At 43.2% G+C, this 17,209-nt stretch overlaps 3 protein-coding genes across 4 annotated transcripts; 1 reads left to right on the top strand and 2 right to left on the bottom strand.

Moving 5' to 3' along the window:
• Positions 1-251: 251 nt before the first annotated feature.
• On the bottom strand, positions 252-3,129 carry bida (BH3 interacting domain death agonist). The gene is made up of 4 exons (XM_073471929.1): positions 2,747-3,129; positions 2,132-2,399; positions 1,483-1,616; positions 252-808 (listed from the first exon to the last, which is right to left on the bottom strand). Exons 2-4 carry the CDS (start codon positions 2,391-2,393, stop codon positions 608-610), a joined length of 597 nt encoding a protein of 198 aa, XP_073328030.1. The 5' UTR covers positions 2,394-2,399; positions 2,747-3,129; the 3' UTR covers positions 252-607.
• A 312-nt stretch (positions 3,130-3,441) lies between these two features.
• wee2 (WEE2 oocyte meiosis inhibiting kinase) lies at positions 3,442-8,292 on the bottom strand. 2 transcript variants are annotated; one of them, XM_073471927.1, is made up of 13 exons: positions 8,216-8,292; positions 7,606-7,755; positions 7,399-7,560; positions 7,070-7,278; positions 6,359-6,416; positions 5,839-6,008; positions 5,599-5,720; positions 5,346-5,492; positions 5,168-5,266; positions 4,998-5,083; positions 4,375-4,545; positions 4,030-4,178; positions 3,442-3,917 (listed from the first exon to the last, which is right to left on the bottom strand). In XM_073471927.1, the coding sequence occupies exons 2-13, from the start codon at positions 7,744-7,746 to the stop codon at positions 3,752-3,754; spliced, it is 1,680 nt and encodes a 559-aa protein (XP_073328028.1). In that variant the 5' UTR covers positions 7,747-7,755; positions 8,216-8,292; the 3' UTR covers positions 3,442-3,751. The 2 variants fall into 2 exon arrangements, with proteins under 2 accessions (XP_073328028.1, XP_073328027.1); XM_073471926.1 differs by having other exon boundaries at positions 7,399-7,755.
• Positions 8,293-8,324: 32 nt separating this feature from the next.
• On the top strand, positions 8,325-16,130 carry dennd11 (DENN domain containing 11). The gene is made up of 9 exons (XM_073471928.1): positions 8,325-9,279; positions 10,223-10,322; positions 10,415-10,573; positions 12,190-12,343; positions 12,445-12,583; positions 12,781-12,912; positions 13,014-13,164; positions 13,337-13,405; positions 13,535-16,130. Exons 1-9 carry the CDS (start codon positions 8,856-8,858, stop codon positions 13,728-13,730), a joined length of 1,524 nt encoding a protein of 507 aa, XP_073328029.1. The 5' UTR covers positions 8,325-8,855; the 3' UTR covers positions 13,731-16,130.
• Positions 16,131-17,209: the final 1,079 nt, after the last annotated feature.

Raw genomic sequence — 17,209 nt, 5'->3', positions numbered from 1 at the left:
AAAAACTCAACAGAAATGTCTCTTTCCAGAAATCATCACCCAGGATACGCCAGACCTTGTTATGAGCGGTTTCATGTTGGCAAACAAAGAGCAAAAGCAACCAACATTAGTGTAGAAATGGAGTCCGCTAACATAAACTATCGACTGACTTCCAGCACAATACAGACGTTCCACACAGCCCCTATGTATGTAAATATGATATATAAAAATATATACTTACAGTATTGTTTTAAGATTGAAATTAAACTCAATTCTTCAATAACAATTTATTTATTTAAGGTACACAAACAATACACATACATGAACTGTATATGTCAAAAGTAAAATAATTGAATGCAAAGAAATCATGTACCGGTATTTCAAGTATAAAACGAAAACAAAGAGCGCATAAAGGAAGGAAAAAATTCAAGTGTTAGAAACAAAATTTCCCTTCTTCAAATTATGGTGACCAAAATGACTCATCACCACTTTCCTTCATATGAAAAGTGTTCTCACTAGCGACAAGTCAACACAACCAATTACACAGTCAACTGGTCACAAGGAGCAGGTGTCAGTTTCAGATTCAGCTGTGTTCTAAGTAATCTCCTCACAGCCTGCAGCTCAAAAGTCACCTGGCCCATGCAGAGCTGATAATGTACTGCACCGCTGTGTTGAAGAGGTTTTTTAGACATTGGGGGGCCTGCTCGCACACTCCCCTCACCAGGGTGAGACTCAGGGCCAAGATGACACGCTCCTTGGGTAGATCCTTCAGACTTACGCCCTGTCTCATCACCCTCTCCACCTCAAAGGAAAGGTATTCTCCCCACTCCTAGAAAACAAAAAGAAAGAGTAAAATATCCTGCTTTTATGAGAGCCAATAGGGCCAACGTCAAGTGGGTTTGCAGTGGGAAGTAAAGGAGTGAAGGTGTGTAAGATTAACAGCATGTTGCTGCAGCAACAGAAAAGTGCTGTTCTAGGTATTTAAGTTACTTTAGTCAGCCACAAACTGTGCAGATAAGCTCAGGCTGTGTGATATTCTCTTTGTTACATATGGAGTTTGTATCTCTTTACAAAGCAGTTTGGGATATTTTTGCCTATTGGCAATTTGACTTTTATCATGTCATTATTTTTGACCAACTTTTAAAAAGAAAAATCTACAAATTGATAAAGACACTTCCATCATTTGAGCCCTAGTTAAATATAGGAAAAATGTGGCCTCTAACAAAAATAACTGAATGTTAATTTGAAAGCAATTATAAACTACATAAATCCGTGTATCATTCGTTCATTCGTTTTTCAAAATAAAACCAAAAATAAGAAAACGAAAAAACAATTCCTTTTCTCAGTATTTGTTTTTTCGTTTTCTTATTTTTGGTTTTATTTTGAAAAACGAATGAACGAATGATACACGGATTGGATTTACATAGTTTGTCCTCTCTGTGACAGACAATGACCATCAAAGCATCAACAATTCAAAAATCCCTGTGCTCAGAAATTACTCACTTCAGAGGTGGAGGCGTTTATGTTCCTGCTCAGGTTCTGCGTCGCCTGAGCTACAACATTGTGTTCAAGCTGGGCTGCAATTTCTCTCAGACCCTCTGCAACCTGCCGGAAGACTTCTGCATCTGCATGGTTCCCTACAGGAAAAGGAGTCAACATAATGTTTGTTTCTGGATCCAACAGGAAGGACAAAGAATTATTATTATTCTTTTCCAAAAATGAACATGCAGAAATGAGCCCTCATTAAATGTATTTGTAACTCTATCATACGATTAAAAACATATCACACATTTCACCTCTGTAGCACATTTTATGATGTAGGGTTTTGAACACATACAGTAATCAAGTGAGAGATGTATGAATGTGGATGTAAGTTTGCATCAAATGAGACACCGGTTACATGAAATGGTTGACGGCTGTCACTTCCTGCTTTCTATTTGAGGCACAGGTTGTTTTTTTAAACAGCTGAAAACAACTTATCAGATGTGAAAGTCAATGCTTTGACTTCTGGGCTGTTATCAAGTGAGAGCTTCTCCATTACATGGTTAAACGGGTGTGTTAAACTTCAGATGTGAGTGAGCCTGTTACCTTAAGGCTTGCATTTTGTTTTCAGAATCATCTGACACATATACACATCGTAGCTTTCACTCACCAGGCAGCCCCACTGAAGGCTGGATATCACGTACAGCATCTGTGATGCTACCAGACAAGTGACCACCATCAGATTCAAGGTCTCCATCCTCCAAATGGTCTTCCCCGAGGCCATTGCAATTGATGTCCCGGTTGAGGTTTATTTCCTGGACCAAGGATTGAAGATTCTTGCTGTACTCTGAATCTCTACAGTCCGCTTGAAGGAAGGCTAAAATGACCAGGGCGGCGTTTTTGCCACTGTTAAGATTTCCCAGGTCATCCATCTCAGCCTGAGGAAGAGTGATGAGGATAATGTTAGTGAAACAAACACTAACCAGCTCAAAAAGTTGCACCATGGAGGAAGGTGACTTCAGTTTACACAAAGGGATATTTAAAAAGTTATATTCATGTAACATGTAACAGATATAATCAAGGGGAAACCACAACAACTACACCGCATTCAGGAAATTGTTGTGATTGGACTGCCAGCTAGCTAGAACGACAAGCTAATGCTAACTTTTGGTCATCGATATATTAGCTATCTTATCTTGCGGGCGTCAAAGTTAACTTGAGTTAGCAAAACCAAGACTGTTGTCTGTAGCTAAATAAGTTTCGAAGGATTTCTCATCTTACTCACAGTCGTTTCCTGTGCCGGGTGCGTCAGCTTTTAGCGTTAACTTCATACAAGCAACAGTTTCTTGGTTAGTGATGCGCCATGTAGAGCCCCAACCAGCCGCGGTGCCGCTGTGGTTAATCTGAGTGTGACTGTGAGCAGCACGAAAACAACTGCACGTCTTGAAGTTGCGTCACACAGCGAGAGTAGCGGGAGGTCCGAACGCCCAAATGAGGTGTTCACAGTCGTCGGAAATCGCCATGGTAAGTCTGTACATAAAAAGAAAACTGAAACCCCATTAGAAAAAACGCAAATAAGGGTTTAGTTGGAACAGAAAAATGAAAGTAGTCTTCCACTAGTGGCCTAGGAAAGGCATATGACAGAGCCTGAAATGTGTCCAGGGTATCTTTAATTATCTTAATAGAAACCTGTGAGACTGATAGTAAACTACGCCACTTTGGGTAGATGTGACCTGATGTTAATTAAAAGTATTGTCACAAACAGTGTAATACATGACCTGCAAAACAAAACAACTGAATTTACAGCACGCTGGCTCATACTTCCTGAGTCCACAGTCACAGTTAGCTGGCGTTAAAGATAACGCGAGCAACACACCACTGGAAAGTCCCTGCTTGAACAGTGGACTTTTCTGGATTGCAGGGTAAACCATTAACCCTGGAGCTGCACAGCGAAAATCAAAAAAGACAAAACCCGTCTGATAAAATGCTTAAAAAGTTTATTTACACTTAAAAAACACAAGTACAATGGTCTGTGGCAGTAACAAGCAGTTGAAAATCACTTAAAAAGGCAGATTAGTCCTTTAAAACCAGTCGCTCAATTAAACTGTGTCCACTCAGACCACTGGTAGGGTTGTCCATCCAGTTATTTCAAATCAGTTCCAGCAAAACCTTTACTGTATCAGGGATTTTGTCACGTGGTCTTCCCATGAAGAACTGGTACATTTGTGCCACCACCTTGTTGCAGAAGGAGTCACATTGCAGTCGAGCCTTGGGACCTCACAACGTCCCATCACACTCCATATCCTGGGCAACCAAAGCTCATGGATCGCGCAGTCTTCCTACCGACAAGCCTCCTCCCTGATTTTGGAAGAGGCCCCATCTTAGCAGGGGGTTTCAGCCCAGGAGGGAGGCTCTGCTTGGGTGACAAAGCAGCCTGACGAGCCTCCTGCAGCTCCCTGAGGAGAAAATGGAAATAAGTGACTGCTTTTAACTGGCATCAGCATGCGAGTATTAAGCAGGACCAATTTATTAAGGTTAAATTTAAACTTATTTTCCGCCCCTAATTACTTTTCAAGCATTGCAGTCCTGAACTTCTCTACATTGAGCTCTCTTCGTAGCTGAGCAGCCAGCCTCCCAGTCCTCTCCTCCCTTAAGACCGTGTGCTTGCACAGCTCCCTGGCAGATAGACGCTTTGTGAGGTCTGGATCCAGCAACAACTGAAATAAAGAAAAAAACAAACAAAAAGTATTTTCGACAAGCTACGCTAGTAAGAGTGAATTTAAATGCTTTTGTTACAACATAAACATGCTATCCATTGAGACGACATCTTGAAAATCAAATCCTTTTAGATTATTTTAGATTAAAATATTCAAACATCATGACAAAAACATCAGCCCAAAAATAAAGGAGTACCTGAAGTAGGCTTCTGAAGGGAGCCGATAGCTCCTGGGGAAGTTTGGGGAGCTTCCCCTCTCTAAGGCTGTGCCACTCATCTCCATTTTGCGGCATGGGAGGAGCGCCGGCTGCCAGCAGCACCGTGAGGCCCAGAGCAAAGATGTCTGCCTTGGGGAGGTTGCTGTAATCCTGGAGAGCAGAGACATAGCTGAAATGAGCACGAGAAACAACGCAAATACAACTGAACATGTGAATTTGAGATTTTATTCATTTATTTATTTTTTTTTAAAAAAAAGGTCCAGTGTGCAAGATTTACTAGGGATTCAGAAATCTAATATTCATAATTATGTTTTCTTTCAGTGTTTTGTTACCTTAGAATGAGTTTGTATCTACATAGGGAGTGGGTCCTCTTCCCCCAGGTTGTGCAAAGATTTTTCTACAGTAGCCCAGAATGGACAAGCCAAGTGACACTGGGTCTACAGTGGACATCGAGCATTTCTATAGGAGGGTGACACGAGGGATCTTCAATCTGCAACCTCACCACTAGATGCCACTAAATTCTACACACTGGACATTTTTCGATCTGCAGTGAGGTTCAACCAAATGAGGGACCATGACTACTTTGCTTTTAACATTTTTACCTCATGCAGGACCTCACTGGCCAGAAAACGGCTGTCCCCTTCCTCAACTTGAGGGCTGTTGGTTGACGTCACATGACCCAGATCCCCTGTAGAAAACAACAAGAATCAGATTTTACAGCAATCAAACATTTAAGGTAGAAATGTATAAAATATGCCATGTACAGTAATACCAATTTTGTAAATGACTCCTGCTGAAGTGCTTCCATCATCTTCCTCCTCACTCTCCCCTTCACCTGCAGCACTGGGACGCTGGCAAATGAATATATTACCTACAAAAGAGTTGAAACAAGGCAGATTTTTTAAAAGACTGGACAATATTAGAAATACAAACTGCTCAATGAGGCATACTTGGTTTGATGTCCAGGTGTACGAGGCCTGAGCTGTGGATGTACTTCAGCCCCATCGACACCTGTAAGAGCAGATCTTTCAACTCGGCCTCCGAAAACAGCTCACCCTGCATCTCCTTCTTCACGATGGCATTGTTGAGACTCCCACCTGCCACAAAGACACACGTTAACAAAACCACATAATTCAAGATCGACCAAAAATTGTCTTGTCAAAAGTCTTCCTAAACCGTTTTTGACCGTAAGGGGAAACCAACCATCACAGTATTCATTCTGAATAATCATGTGATCTTCTTCTGCCCATGCTGAATAATAACGAACAACATGTGGGTGGTGCCCAAGAACAGCATGCGCATACACTTCCTTTAGGGCCAACTGCCTGAGAGGACATAAAAAAAAAAAAAAACACAGTCAAGGATAAATTTGATCAAGTCAGGAACAGTAAAACAAGTGGACTGATCTGATTCTGGCAGAGACACGACATAATGCTGACTCACTCATTGGCAGAGCCTGCCAGGGGTCGGCGAGAGCGTTTAATGGCGTACCAGCAACCATCCAGCCTCTTCACACACTTGTAAACTGCCCCAAATTCGCCCACGCCAATGCACTCCAGCTCCAGGAACTCGCTCTCATAGCGCGACAGCATGAAGGCTTGGATGGCTCGCCTCTGCCAGATAAACAGACGGGAGGCCCTTGTGGTTAAACCAAAAGACATTTCTAAAAAGGAGCAACACGCGTCATCAGTCTCGAGTTTCATTAGCTAGAAGAACCGGGGAATCTCTTTCATGCATCACCAAATATGGTCGTGCTTCCATAATGAAAGAGGTGGAAGAGTCTGACAGAGCTGGAGATTCCTTAGAGAAATCCCGGAAGCAGGACTGGCAGCATGTAATTTTTGGACAAAACAAGAAGTGAGGAGGCAGGCGAGGATGACAAAGCCTGATGATGAAATCATATCAGAGGCATCTGAGAGGGAGGCGCACATCCAGCAGAAAGCACTGATAAAAATAGTTGTACCTTTGGTGGGAGAAAGGCTTCATCATCCTCCTCAGATGACGTTAAGCTGTGTTTCAACCTGAAAGGTTAAAGAGGGCCTTTAGACCTTTTTATATTAACAAAACTGCATCACGAAGGGATTAAAGTCAGGCCTATGAGTAGTGGCATTAAAAACAAATTGATTTTGGATGTCTTTATATAGTGATATGGCCAAAGTGTTACCTTTTCCTGGTTTTAAAGGCTGTGTTACAGTAAAGTGATGACATTTGATGCCTCAACTTACCATATTGTTCTACATGTTCTAATACTGGCCTTCACCAGTATATATATATATATATATATATATATATATATATATATATATATATATATATATATATATATATATAGATATAGATATAGATATATAGATATATATAGATAATGTATTGCAATATAGCCAAAAAATATCACAATATCATTTTAAGGCCATACCCAGTGAAGTACATTCACTCAAGTACTATACCTAAGTACAATCTTGAGGCACTTGTACCTTCCTTGAGTACTTCTGTTTTCTGATACTTCCACTTCACTACATTTTGGAGACGAATATTGTCAAAGTAGTGCATTCAATCTTATGAGACACCCAGACAAGACAGACATTATCATTAAACAAATCTGCATAAGAAGGCTGAAAATGCACTAGGTTTCACAGTTAATACAGATGATGATACAACATTCAGCAATAGTTACCTGCGTCCATAATCTTCATCATCATCACTCCTACAACTGTTCCTCCACTGCAGCTCGCTGTTCCTCCGCACTGTGTCAGGGGTGAAAGGATTCACATTGACACAAGGTGCATGGACGTAGTTAGGAGCAGCTGAGGTGAAACGCAGGGTCCTCTGATTGCGACTTATCTTAGTGCTGGAGCAAGGCTGGGACGACTTTGATAGTAAGCTCTGCAGGGGAAAAATAGAGAGAAATACAGTTCATCAAGTTAAACTGCTTTGACATACTGAGACTCACTCCAAGAACACAGGGGGCACACTTAAGTACAATCAGTCGGAATTATTCCCCACCTTGGGAGTGCTGGGAGAGTCACAGAGCCTCAGTTTCTTCCAGGAAGCGTAAGGTATGGGGCTGGTGCACTCTACAGGGGAAGATATGGTGTTGCTTCTGCTGCGGTGGCGCTGTACCCGGGGCGTCCTGCACACAGAGCTGGGACTGCGAATCCTGGGACTGCAAATCCTGGGACTCCGGATCCTGGGACTGCAAATCCTGGGACTCCGGATCCTGGGACTGCAAATCCTGGGACTCCGGATCCTGGAGGTGTAGTCATCTGAACTGTTGTCACTGCTGCTGCTCCCCTCCTCTCCACAGCTAGTGAAGTCCAGCTGCTGGCTGATTCCGTCATACAATGCCGCCATGCTTGGGGCCTGAGTTTTGGCAAAGGTTTGGTTTAATATGCTTAATCCTGTATTTGATTACCACTGGAGAGCAAAAATACTGTTTTTTAAATTCAGCACGCTTTAGATTATTATGCTTGCATTCAAGTCTCTTTGGAAGAAAGAATTATACTCTCTTGACCTCAAAAGCAGTAGGCCTATATGTATCCAGTATATCCTACTGTCGGCACACTGTTGACCTCCACACCCATAATTTAATCAAAAAGTCAATATTACTCATTGATTTATGTTTTGATGACATTTAGCTTACCACAGCAAGCAAGACAGTTGAAAAGCATCACATCTGTCAAGCTGTGATGTTATTTTCAGACATATTTGAAAGCTCAACAGAAGCTTCACATTATGAGTCACTCACTCACTCACACACCAGTGTGTACTTTATGCTTGAGTAATAATGTATGTTGTATGATGATACATGACGCATACTCACGTACGAGTCGCCTTCCCCATCCACCACCACGCTTAAATTTCGCGCTTTGTATGTAAATGACTTCCTGTTTAAATGAACTATGCCCCCGGGTCAACACATCTAGCCCTCTGATTGGCTGACTTGTTCATAAACAGCACACCTGACTTTAAAATGGCTGTTAATTGCGTAAACAACTTTTTTTTTACAACGGTCCCATTAAAACTATGAGAATCTAACTGTTAAATGTGTATGGGTACATAAATACATGGAGTTAACAACATGAAAATACCATTAAACAATCTGTAATAGACTTAAGTACAACAAGCACGTTAAAGCGGAATCTCTGTGTGAATAAATAATAAAATGAATGATTATGGGCAAAGTTAATAGTCCATAACCGAAATTAGGTCATTGTATTAAATAGTAATATAGACACGTGGGCGGAAGTCACCGACGTCATCAAAACAGTGAGACAGGAGGAGGAGAAGCAGCCCGTCGGTGGATGTGACACGCTTACAAATACATAGAAAACAACCCAGCAGGCAGCAGGACATCATGATCCGGCTCCAGCACCGTGTTTAGTGTGTTTTAGCTCAACTGGACAGCGGACTTTAGTCATATTTGTCTCCCTTCCCGAGTCCCCGGAGGCAGCCGCAGCACCATGGTGAAGCAGTCGGACCGAGCCCCGCTGCTGGACTGGGAGGAGATCCCACCGCCCGATCCGAACCAGGCGGCCGCTCCGCAGCCCGTGCCGCCGAGGGAGCACGACGCACCGCCGGAGAAAAGTTCGCAGCCAGCCGGGCGTCGCTCACCGACAGGCACCGCGGCTGTTACTGGGTGGAGCAGCGGCACCACCACCACCGCCATAACCTGCAGTCCGACGAAGAGTCTAACAGCTGTTATTGCCAGCGGGGACGGAAGCCCGGGCCGCCCGCGAACAGTGCTCTGCGGGCACGGGTGGGATCGCCCGCACACCCTCGGTACAGACCGTCATATTCCCTTCCCGGGCCTCTCGGTGAGGGATCAGTGGGAGGAAAAGGACCAGATCGTGGCTGTGTTTGTGGTTACCTTTGATACAAGATCAGGTAAGCGAGCGAATTGCAGGAGTGATTTCTTATCTGTCATGGATCAAATTGTTGTCGACCAGACAATCTGAAGGATTGTTATCCTGAAACGTCTCTCTATCTGATGTGCTTCAGTGCATTATACTGAGTCATGGGAGTGAAGGGGTAATGCTGCTCTTAACCAAAGACATTATAGAGGTGGTGTTGTCAAGCATTTTAACTTTCAAGACCCAGATATAAAGATTCACAATCAAACCAGTGGGGCAGCCCTTCCAAAAGAAATGAACTTCCTGGTCTGATTTACAAGCTTTCAAACATACTGTGAGCAGGAGCTGAGTGACTGAAGCCCAGGCTGGAACAACGGAAAACAGTCCTATTAGATTATTAGATTAGATTATTAGATTAGACAGTCCTAATAGAAGACTGTACTTAAAAATAGACAAAAAATATAGTCAATAGTTCAGCAAACAAGGCCAGGGTGTTGGTACTTAAAGGTGCACTATGTTGTTTTTAATCAGAAGAGAAGGATCTTCATTGACTGATTTTTTTTTTTAATGCCTAAACAAACTGACCTTAAAGGACAACACAATCTCATACTGTTTTACTTTGTTTATAGCTGGCGGACCCTGCCACCTTTCTAGCTTCAAATAGTGATCTGGGGGCCTTATTTTCCTCTGAGAACAGCTTGTTTATTCAGTTATGGGAAAAAAAATGCCTATGACATTATGATGATGTATTATGATTATGTAAATTTGTAAATTTCTTCTCCAAAACTACATAATGCCCCCTTAATATATGGAAGAGGCCAGGGTATAGAAAGTCACAGTTGCTGAGTCAGTACTTTCTCTCTCTGTCTGACCTCCTGCTACAGCATGACTGACACGCAGAATTAGGGGAAGCAGTCAGGATGAAAGTAGTCCGTGTGGGAAGTAACTTCATGGTTTATTTTCTGTGTGAATGGCAGGGAATATGGTAGAGTGGTGCTTGCCTCACGACGTCAATCTAGACGGAGTTGAGTTCAAGTCAATGGCCAGCGGTTCCCATCGGATCACCAGCGACTTCATGTATGTATAGAGGAAACGTGCGTCTTTTCAATCCCTGCCAGAATTCTGTCACTGTGTGTTTACCCCTCCTCTTTGTTTTGCCCCTTGGCTAGATATTTCCGTAAAGGCTCCTACTTTGGGCTGGCCTGTTTTGCGAACATGCCTGTGGAGAGTGAGCTGGAGCGAGGAGCGAGGATGAAGTCTGTGGGAATTCTGTCTCCCTCCTACACTCTGCTCTACCGCTACATGCACTTCCTGGAGAACCAAGTCAGGTAAGACATACTGTCCTGTGTGTGTATGTGCTCATTTATCCTATTTTGCTGCCTGTGCACCACCCTTTTGGTATTCTGTTTACCTTATTTCTCTCCTAGTTTTCTTCTTATGTGTGCACCTCCTGTCCTTGCTTCTTTGTTCAAATTTCTTCTCATCTATTAAACATGAGCCTCGAGTCCCAGTTACAGCTATCGTCACCAGGGCCCATTTACATGCAGTTTTTGTATGAAGTCTAAGCGAGGAAGTGGAAGGAGCCTTGACAGCCTCTCCTCTCTTCAGTAACTCTGCTCTTCTGCTTCAGTCCTCTCACGAAAAAAGCTTATCTCCTCATTGACTATGCATAAATATGTGACACAGCCACAGTCGGCTCAGGTTACCAGCAAGTACAAGTGGATCTGAATTCATCTGAACGGAGTGTGGTGATCTAGTTTATGTGTGGCTACTGTGGCTTTTTTACAGTAGTGAGCAGATGCCTCGGGTGGTGGTAGAAATATGTAAAGCATGAGTTGATGTGGCTGAATCTAATTTAAAAAAGTGGTGTTTATGTAATGTGAGTGGCCTCAAGTGATCCCACAATGCAATTTAAGAACAAGCGATGCTGACTAACCAAGCACAATCTGTGATCTTGCATTATAGATGACCTGATAGTGTCTGATACTGAATACAAAATTCTTCCACATAGACTTCCCTTTACAGTGTGTAGCAGATTGGATCAGTTTGAGTGAATAGTTTCAGATGCGTGCTTTAGTAATTGTCTATAAATCTGTCAGATGACTCTGCATGAGCTGCAAACATGACGTGCAGATCATTCAAGGTCCCATAATGTAGAAAGTGAGATTTTCTTAGTATAAAGCAGGTCTTGGAGACTGTGACTTTGAACGAGGAATCAGGACTTCTGAAAGGTTGTGATGTCACAATTGCACAGTCACCGCCCCCGTCCACGTGCTAAGCGCGGCCGTGGTTTCAGAAACATCGTGCCTGCTCAGAGCAGAGCTTTCTAGGATAGAGGCCTTCAAGGGGCAATATGTAGGAATTTTGCATTATGATGTCTATGTATTGTGTTGCGCAGTTACCTACTGAAGTTAGCCCCAACCTGTCCGAGTCCAAAGCCCCTGTGCTAGCAGTGTGAACACTAACAGCCCCCTGGTTCCTGAGCTCCCAGTCTGAACAGCCAGCTGCATGGCTAACTGAGCTAACTAGCTAAGGGCAGCTACAGTTAGCAGCAGTTAGTGGCTACTCTGGTGATATGCTGCCTCCTGTTTGTTTGGAGTATGAATTTGACAGAGGGCCAATTCTTATATATTGCACCTTTTTTAAAGAGACAGGCACTAAAACAGAGCATTCAGACAGAGGGTGAATAGAGGTGCTGCAGAAATCAACAGTTTGAGAAGAATAATGTTGTTTTTGACCTTTAAAGCATGTAATCATTTTATAGTAGGCACCCAAAATAAAAGTATTAACCTACAAACGTGCATAATATGGGACCTTTTAATATGAATGTGTGATTTGTGTAAATACACTCAAGCAAGCTGAATCTGCTTAAATATACAAATCAAAAACTGACCCAACATGATTCGTCTCTCTCTCTCCTCCTCCTCCTGTTATTGCCTTGTAGACACCAGCTGCAGTGTCCAGGACAGTATTCTCCACTGGAAGCCTTCTATGAGGATAAGAAGGCGGTCCTTCCCCCTATGGGAAACGGGTTGGTCACCGCCTGCCCAACCTGGAGCGTCACCACCATCAACCGCTGTATGCACCCAGAAATGAAGGTCTGAAAGCAGCAGAACAGCATGTTTGCTCAGTCAGAAAACAACCTCAAAATAAAAAAACAACATATTTTTTAAAATCTTTTTTTGTTTTCTCCCTGCAGATCACCCACCCAGCTGGCTGCATGTCCCAGTTCATCCAGTTCTTCGGGGAGCAGATAATGGTGCTGTGGAAGTTTGCGCTGCTCAGGAAACGTCTCCTCATCTTCTCGCCTCCACCTGTAGGCGTGGTCTGCTACCGGGGTAAGAAGCCCAAACATGCATGCTCACACAAAGACAAGTGCTATTTAATCTGTGGCTGCAGCACAGATTCTGTCCTTGTTGTTCTTCCACACTAAAAGCTCAGCGTCTGATAAATGCACTAATGCTGCATCCTAACTGGTCTTTTATTTCTCTTTCCATGAATATGTTTCATCCCCTGTGTTCTTGTGCTCCCTCAGTGTATTGCTGTTGCTGTCTGGCCAACGTCTCTTTACCTGGAATCGGTGTCTCTGTGCCTGAATTACGACCTTTCTTCTACATCAACGTAGCCGACATCACTGCCCTGGAAACAGAGATGTCCTACGTGGCCTGTGAGTGAAGCTCTACTGCATGTAAATGCTTGTAAATGCTAAGTGTAATCTATGGAAATGATCCCTTATTTGTGAGCATGCTTCCATATTTCGTTTTTAAGGCACAACAGAGAAGATATTTGAGGAGAAGAAGGAGCTGTACGACGTCTACATTGATAACCAGAATGTGAAAACGCACAGGAGCCACTTGCAGCCGCTTCTCCGACTGAATGCGGCAGATAAGGAAAAGTACAGGAAACTGACGGAACAGAGGTACACTACGCACTGTAACACAGCTAAAATAGCATCATGTTTACTGTCAAATGATCTGATTTTATTCAGTTATAGAGAAAATGCTGCAAAATTAAAAATCAAGATTAGAGGCCTCAAGATCCTATCATTCAGATTTCATAATGATTGATTGATTGTAATTTTTTTTCCCCAGGCAATTGTTGCTGTACTCTCAGGAGGTGGATGGGGACTGCACATCAACTGAAGAGGATCTTTTTATTCTGTGAGTCCTTGGCAAGCGTACTTGTAGCTGCTACTTGAGTCATAATCACAGGTGGTACTGTTGGTGTTATAATTGTAAGAAAATGCGGAGGACCATAGCATGACGGAGCTGTTTTTAATCCTGTCCTAGATTCTTCATGGAGCTGAATAACCGCATCTTCCAGACCCTGTCCGAGGTATCAGGGAGCATTGATCCCACCCTCACCGCTGAGCACATGAGGGCCATGGGGCTGGATCCCCAGGGCGATCGCTCCTTCCTGGTCGACCTGCTGGAGGTGTACGGTTTTGACATCACGCTGATCATAGACAACCTCTGCTGCCCCTGAGGGCACCCCCTCAGTCTGGGAAACTTGGATTGCCACTGGATATTTGTGCCTTCAAGGCCCACACACACACCAAGACACTGAAGACACTGCCTCCACCCTGGGACTTCCATCTGTTGCCTGCTGTCCCCTCCTGGGTGTCTGTTTTCCCTCTGTGTGCGTCTCATCTGACCTGCGGAGACTGTTCCCAACCGCTGTGGAGGCTGAGGACATTTTGTGTACCGGTCCGTGGTGGCTGATGAAACTCCTGCCCAGCGGACAGTGACGCTTGACAGCGGTGAGCTCTTAAAGCCACTCACACCTTATGTCATGTAATGATTTTTATTTGTGTGTCCTTGTTTGACTTTGATTCCGGCTTATGTGGCCATGACTGAAGCACTGGATAAAAGTATCATCAGGTTTCACAGCAGAATGATTCGCATCTGCACCCATCACAATGAAGACACTGAGACATTCACACTCCTGCAGCTTTGGTGTCCACTTAACACTTTGTCTGAAGAATAGATTCATATAATGTGGGCACGTTTCCACTGCTGAAGATCCTTCAAATATATCTAATAGGAGATTTGAGCCGTCATAATGTGCGACCATTTGAAATAATACCATACGTGGATGATCATGTTCCTCGTCTTGATAAAGCTACTTTGGAAACTTTATTTGCCTTTTAAAAAGGAAGCAATAGGAGTCTTTATGTTAATTGAAATTATCGGGCTCTCACAATTGTAAGGTAAGATATGTTTGTAAGATATCCTCTTTTTATAACTGGGATGGTTTATTATGACGGTGAGTCAAAGAACAAGAGGGGGAAATGCTGTTAAATACTTTGCTCACCTTGATGCACCTTCAACACGAGGTCGGTCTGATAATGTGTCTCTGTGTTTGAGCGTGCTGTTCTGGAAACCTTTGTGCTTTGTTTTACGTTCATACGTCGTGTTCAGCTGAGGTTCTTGAATTGTCAATGACTGTGACTCTTAAACACTAATTTATCATGAATGCTGCACCATGTCCAACACTGGACTATCTCCTGATGCACACAGTGATCATACTTAACTGTACCTTTTTTTATTGCTATGTTTATGACTGAGCCATCAAGCGGTTATGGAGTGGAGGGGTTTTGTGTGTGTGTGTGTGTTGCACTGTATACAGGCTTGAATTTTTATTTGAGTCTCAAGGCTGGTTAATCAGCATAAGCTTATCCACCTCTTTTGAAACTGTTAAGTCCTTGATGGAGCCGTTTGTAGTTTACTTGTTGATCAGCTTCAAAGAGACCCTCTCTGCTTGTCTGTGTCCTTGACAAAGATCTCTTTGTGATTTTGGAGATGTGGCGTTTGTCACAGTGAGGGCTGAGCAGAAGCTTTAACTCCTCCTCTACGGGCAGATTCAACTGACGGTTTCTTTTCATCACAGCCCCATTGAGCGTATCCAGCTCTAGAGACGAGCCAAATGTGTCTTTTGAATTACCCTGGCAGACTGGTTTATTTCATCCATCACGTTGCCAATCAGAGCGATAATTTGTTCCATGTTGGAACACATGAGGCTGATATTCGCCTTGTATGCATTTGCAAGCTAAAACACCAAGTAATTTTTAAAAACATGTCTTTTTCATTCAATGGTCTACAAATATTCATTCTTTTTCATTGTCACAATTTCAGTAATGATCTGTTGCAGGCTGATCTCCAGGTTGAGAACTACTAATGGTCTTGGCCTATACTGTTTTGACTTGACCGCCCCCAAAGATGTTTTCTGGGTTGGTTAAATTATAAAAAAAAGTGCACTAAGTATTGTATTTGAAAGAAAAGGGCACTTAAGCTTTGTTGTTTAAATGGGGCCTTAAAGAAATGTGATTTTCTCAAAATTACTGCAGCAAAGTGACTGACTCATTTCTGTATGTGCGTCAACAGTATTTGCTGAAAGATTAAGTACATTGTTCCCAGTGACCTTACTGTCGCCAGTGAAACCTGTTCACTCCGACTGGTCTATTTACTCGTCAACAGACGTATAGGCAACTCTTGCCTCTGTCTATATTGGCTTTACAGGTGTATGTTTAATGTAAAAGGGAATGTACACAACACACACCACTGTATAAAATGCCTTCTTTGTAGAGCCGTTCACAGGTGTGTACCAGCATTAGCTAAATAAGTTGTTTGTACAGCGTGTCACTCTACTGAATGTCAAAGACAGCAAAAATATTGCACACATGCAGCAACACATCCGAGTAGTGTTTTCTTCTTGATTGTAATGTAAATCAAGAGTGTTCACTGAATAACAAATAAGTCTTCACCTCTACTAATGTGAAACACTGTAAAGAGATGTCAGTAAATGTACACATGAACTCAATAGCATGAGCAACTGTTAATTTCACTGTACTGCCATTGTAAAACAATAAAACATTGATACAGTTTAGGTGTTATCTAATCCTCTGTTTTTATCCTTTAAAAACAATTTCAGTTTCCTCTTACACAATCCCATTTAACCTACACCCAGGGCCGTCCATAAGGGGGGAGAGAGTAGAGTTTAATGGGGCCCAGCCGCTAAGGGGGGACATTGAGGCCTGCAATAATAATGTTTAACTGAAATACAGGTGACCAAATTTGATTTTTAACCAAAGAAGTACTTATTGAAACAACAAAAATTTGATTTAGATTTTTATTAAAATGTCAACAGTGGAGCTGGATATTTACCCACCTAAACTAGCTACTAGCTAATGTTGGAGTGAATTAGTGAATAAGTTTTCTTGTTATATTGGATTGTCGGCTACTAGAATATGAACTGAAGTGACTACTTCATGCCGGTGGAGGGCAGCAGCTTCGTACAGCCTGCCGGAACTTCCAATGAAGAAGAACATCAACCGTGTTGCCGGAAGAACGTCAGTATCCAACATGGCGGCCCGCAGTGCACAGGAGCTCCTGCTTGCGGAGGAAGAAATTATCTGTTTATGGCTTTTAAAACGACAAATGCAACACAAAAGGAGGCGGCCTGCCCGTCGCTTACTCGCAAAGCGACGTCTCGGCGGGGAATTTGACCGTGTTCTGGGGCCAATGCGCGCTCTCGACGAGGAAATGCACTTCAGTTACTTTCGCATGTCCGCTCTCCGTTTTGATGAGCTGCTGCATCGCATTGAACCGTTCACACAACACGACAGGACTCGCAGCAGGCTGGCGGTGAGTTTGCAAGAGAAGCTGGCTATAACTTTGAGGTTACTCGCATCAGGCAGTGACCAGGAAAGTGCTGCGCTCAGCTGCCAGCTAGATGCGGCGACGTTGTCTTCGATTGTGTCCGAGGTGTGTCAGGCTATCTGGAAGGCGCTGAGAAAGGACTTTGTGTTTTCACCCACGGCCAGAGACTGGACCCGCATTGCCTGTGATTTCTGGAGAGTTTGGAATTTTCCAAACTGCGTGGGAGCCATTGATGCGAGACTCGTGCAAACCAGGGCACCAGCAGGCCCAGGGCGTGGCAGCTTCCATAACAAAGAGAGGTCTGTT

The sequence above is a fragment of the Pagrus major genome, chromosome 8 (assembly GCF_040436345.1).
Source record: "Pagrus major chromosome 8, Pma_NU_1.0".
Taxonomy (NCBI): domain Eukaryota; kingdom Metazoa; phylum Chordata; class Actinopteri; order Spariformes; family Sparidae; genus Pagrus; species Pagrus major.
The sequence above is the reverse complement of the archived record's forward strand: the minus strand, read 5'-3'. Positions and strand labels throughout refer to the sequence as shown.

Excerpts from the sequence above, each read along its gene's own strand:
- wee2 (XM_073471926.1), bottom strand. The coding sequence starts at position 7,746 with ATGGCGGCATTGTATGACGGAATCAGCCAGCAGCTGGACTTCACTAGC. Across the intron at positions 6,009-6,358 it reads AAGCCTTTCTCCCACCAAAG|AGGCGAGCCATCCAAGCCTT; the intron begins GTACAACTATTT and ends TTTATCTGGCAG. Across the intron at positions 5,084-5,167 it reads AGGAGTCATTTACAAAATTG|GGGATCTGGGTCATGTGACG; the intron begins GTATTACTGTAC and ends TGTTTTCTACAG.
- dennd11 (XM_073471928.1), top strand. The coding sequence starts at position 8,856 with ATGGTGAAGCAGTCGGACCGAGCCCCGCTGCTGGACTGGGAGGAGATC. Across the intron at positions 10,574-12,189 it reads TTCCTGGAGAACCAAGTCAG|ACACCAGCTGCAGTGTCCAG; the intron begins GTAAGACATACT and ends ATTGCCTTGTAG. Across the intron at positions 13,165-13,336 it reads AGGAAACTGACGGAACAGAG|GCAATTGTTGCTGTACTCTC; the intron begins GTACACTACGCA and ends TTTTTTCCCCAG.
- bida (XM_073471929.1), bottom strand. The coding sequence starts at position 2,393 with ATGGATGACCTGGGAAATCTTAACAGTGGCAAAAACGCCGCCCTGGTC. Across the intron at positions 1,617-2,131 it reads GCCTTCAGTGGGGCTGCCTG|GGAACCATGCAGATGCAGAA; the intron begins GTGAGTGAAAGC and ends CTTTTCCTGTAG. Across the intron at positions 809-1,482 it reads TAAACGCCTCCACCTCTGAA|GAGTGGGGAGAATACCTTTC; the intron begins GTGAGTAATTTC and ends TTTGTTTTCTAG.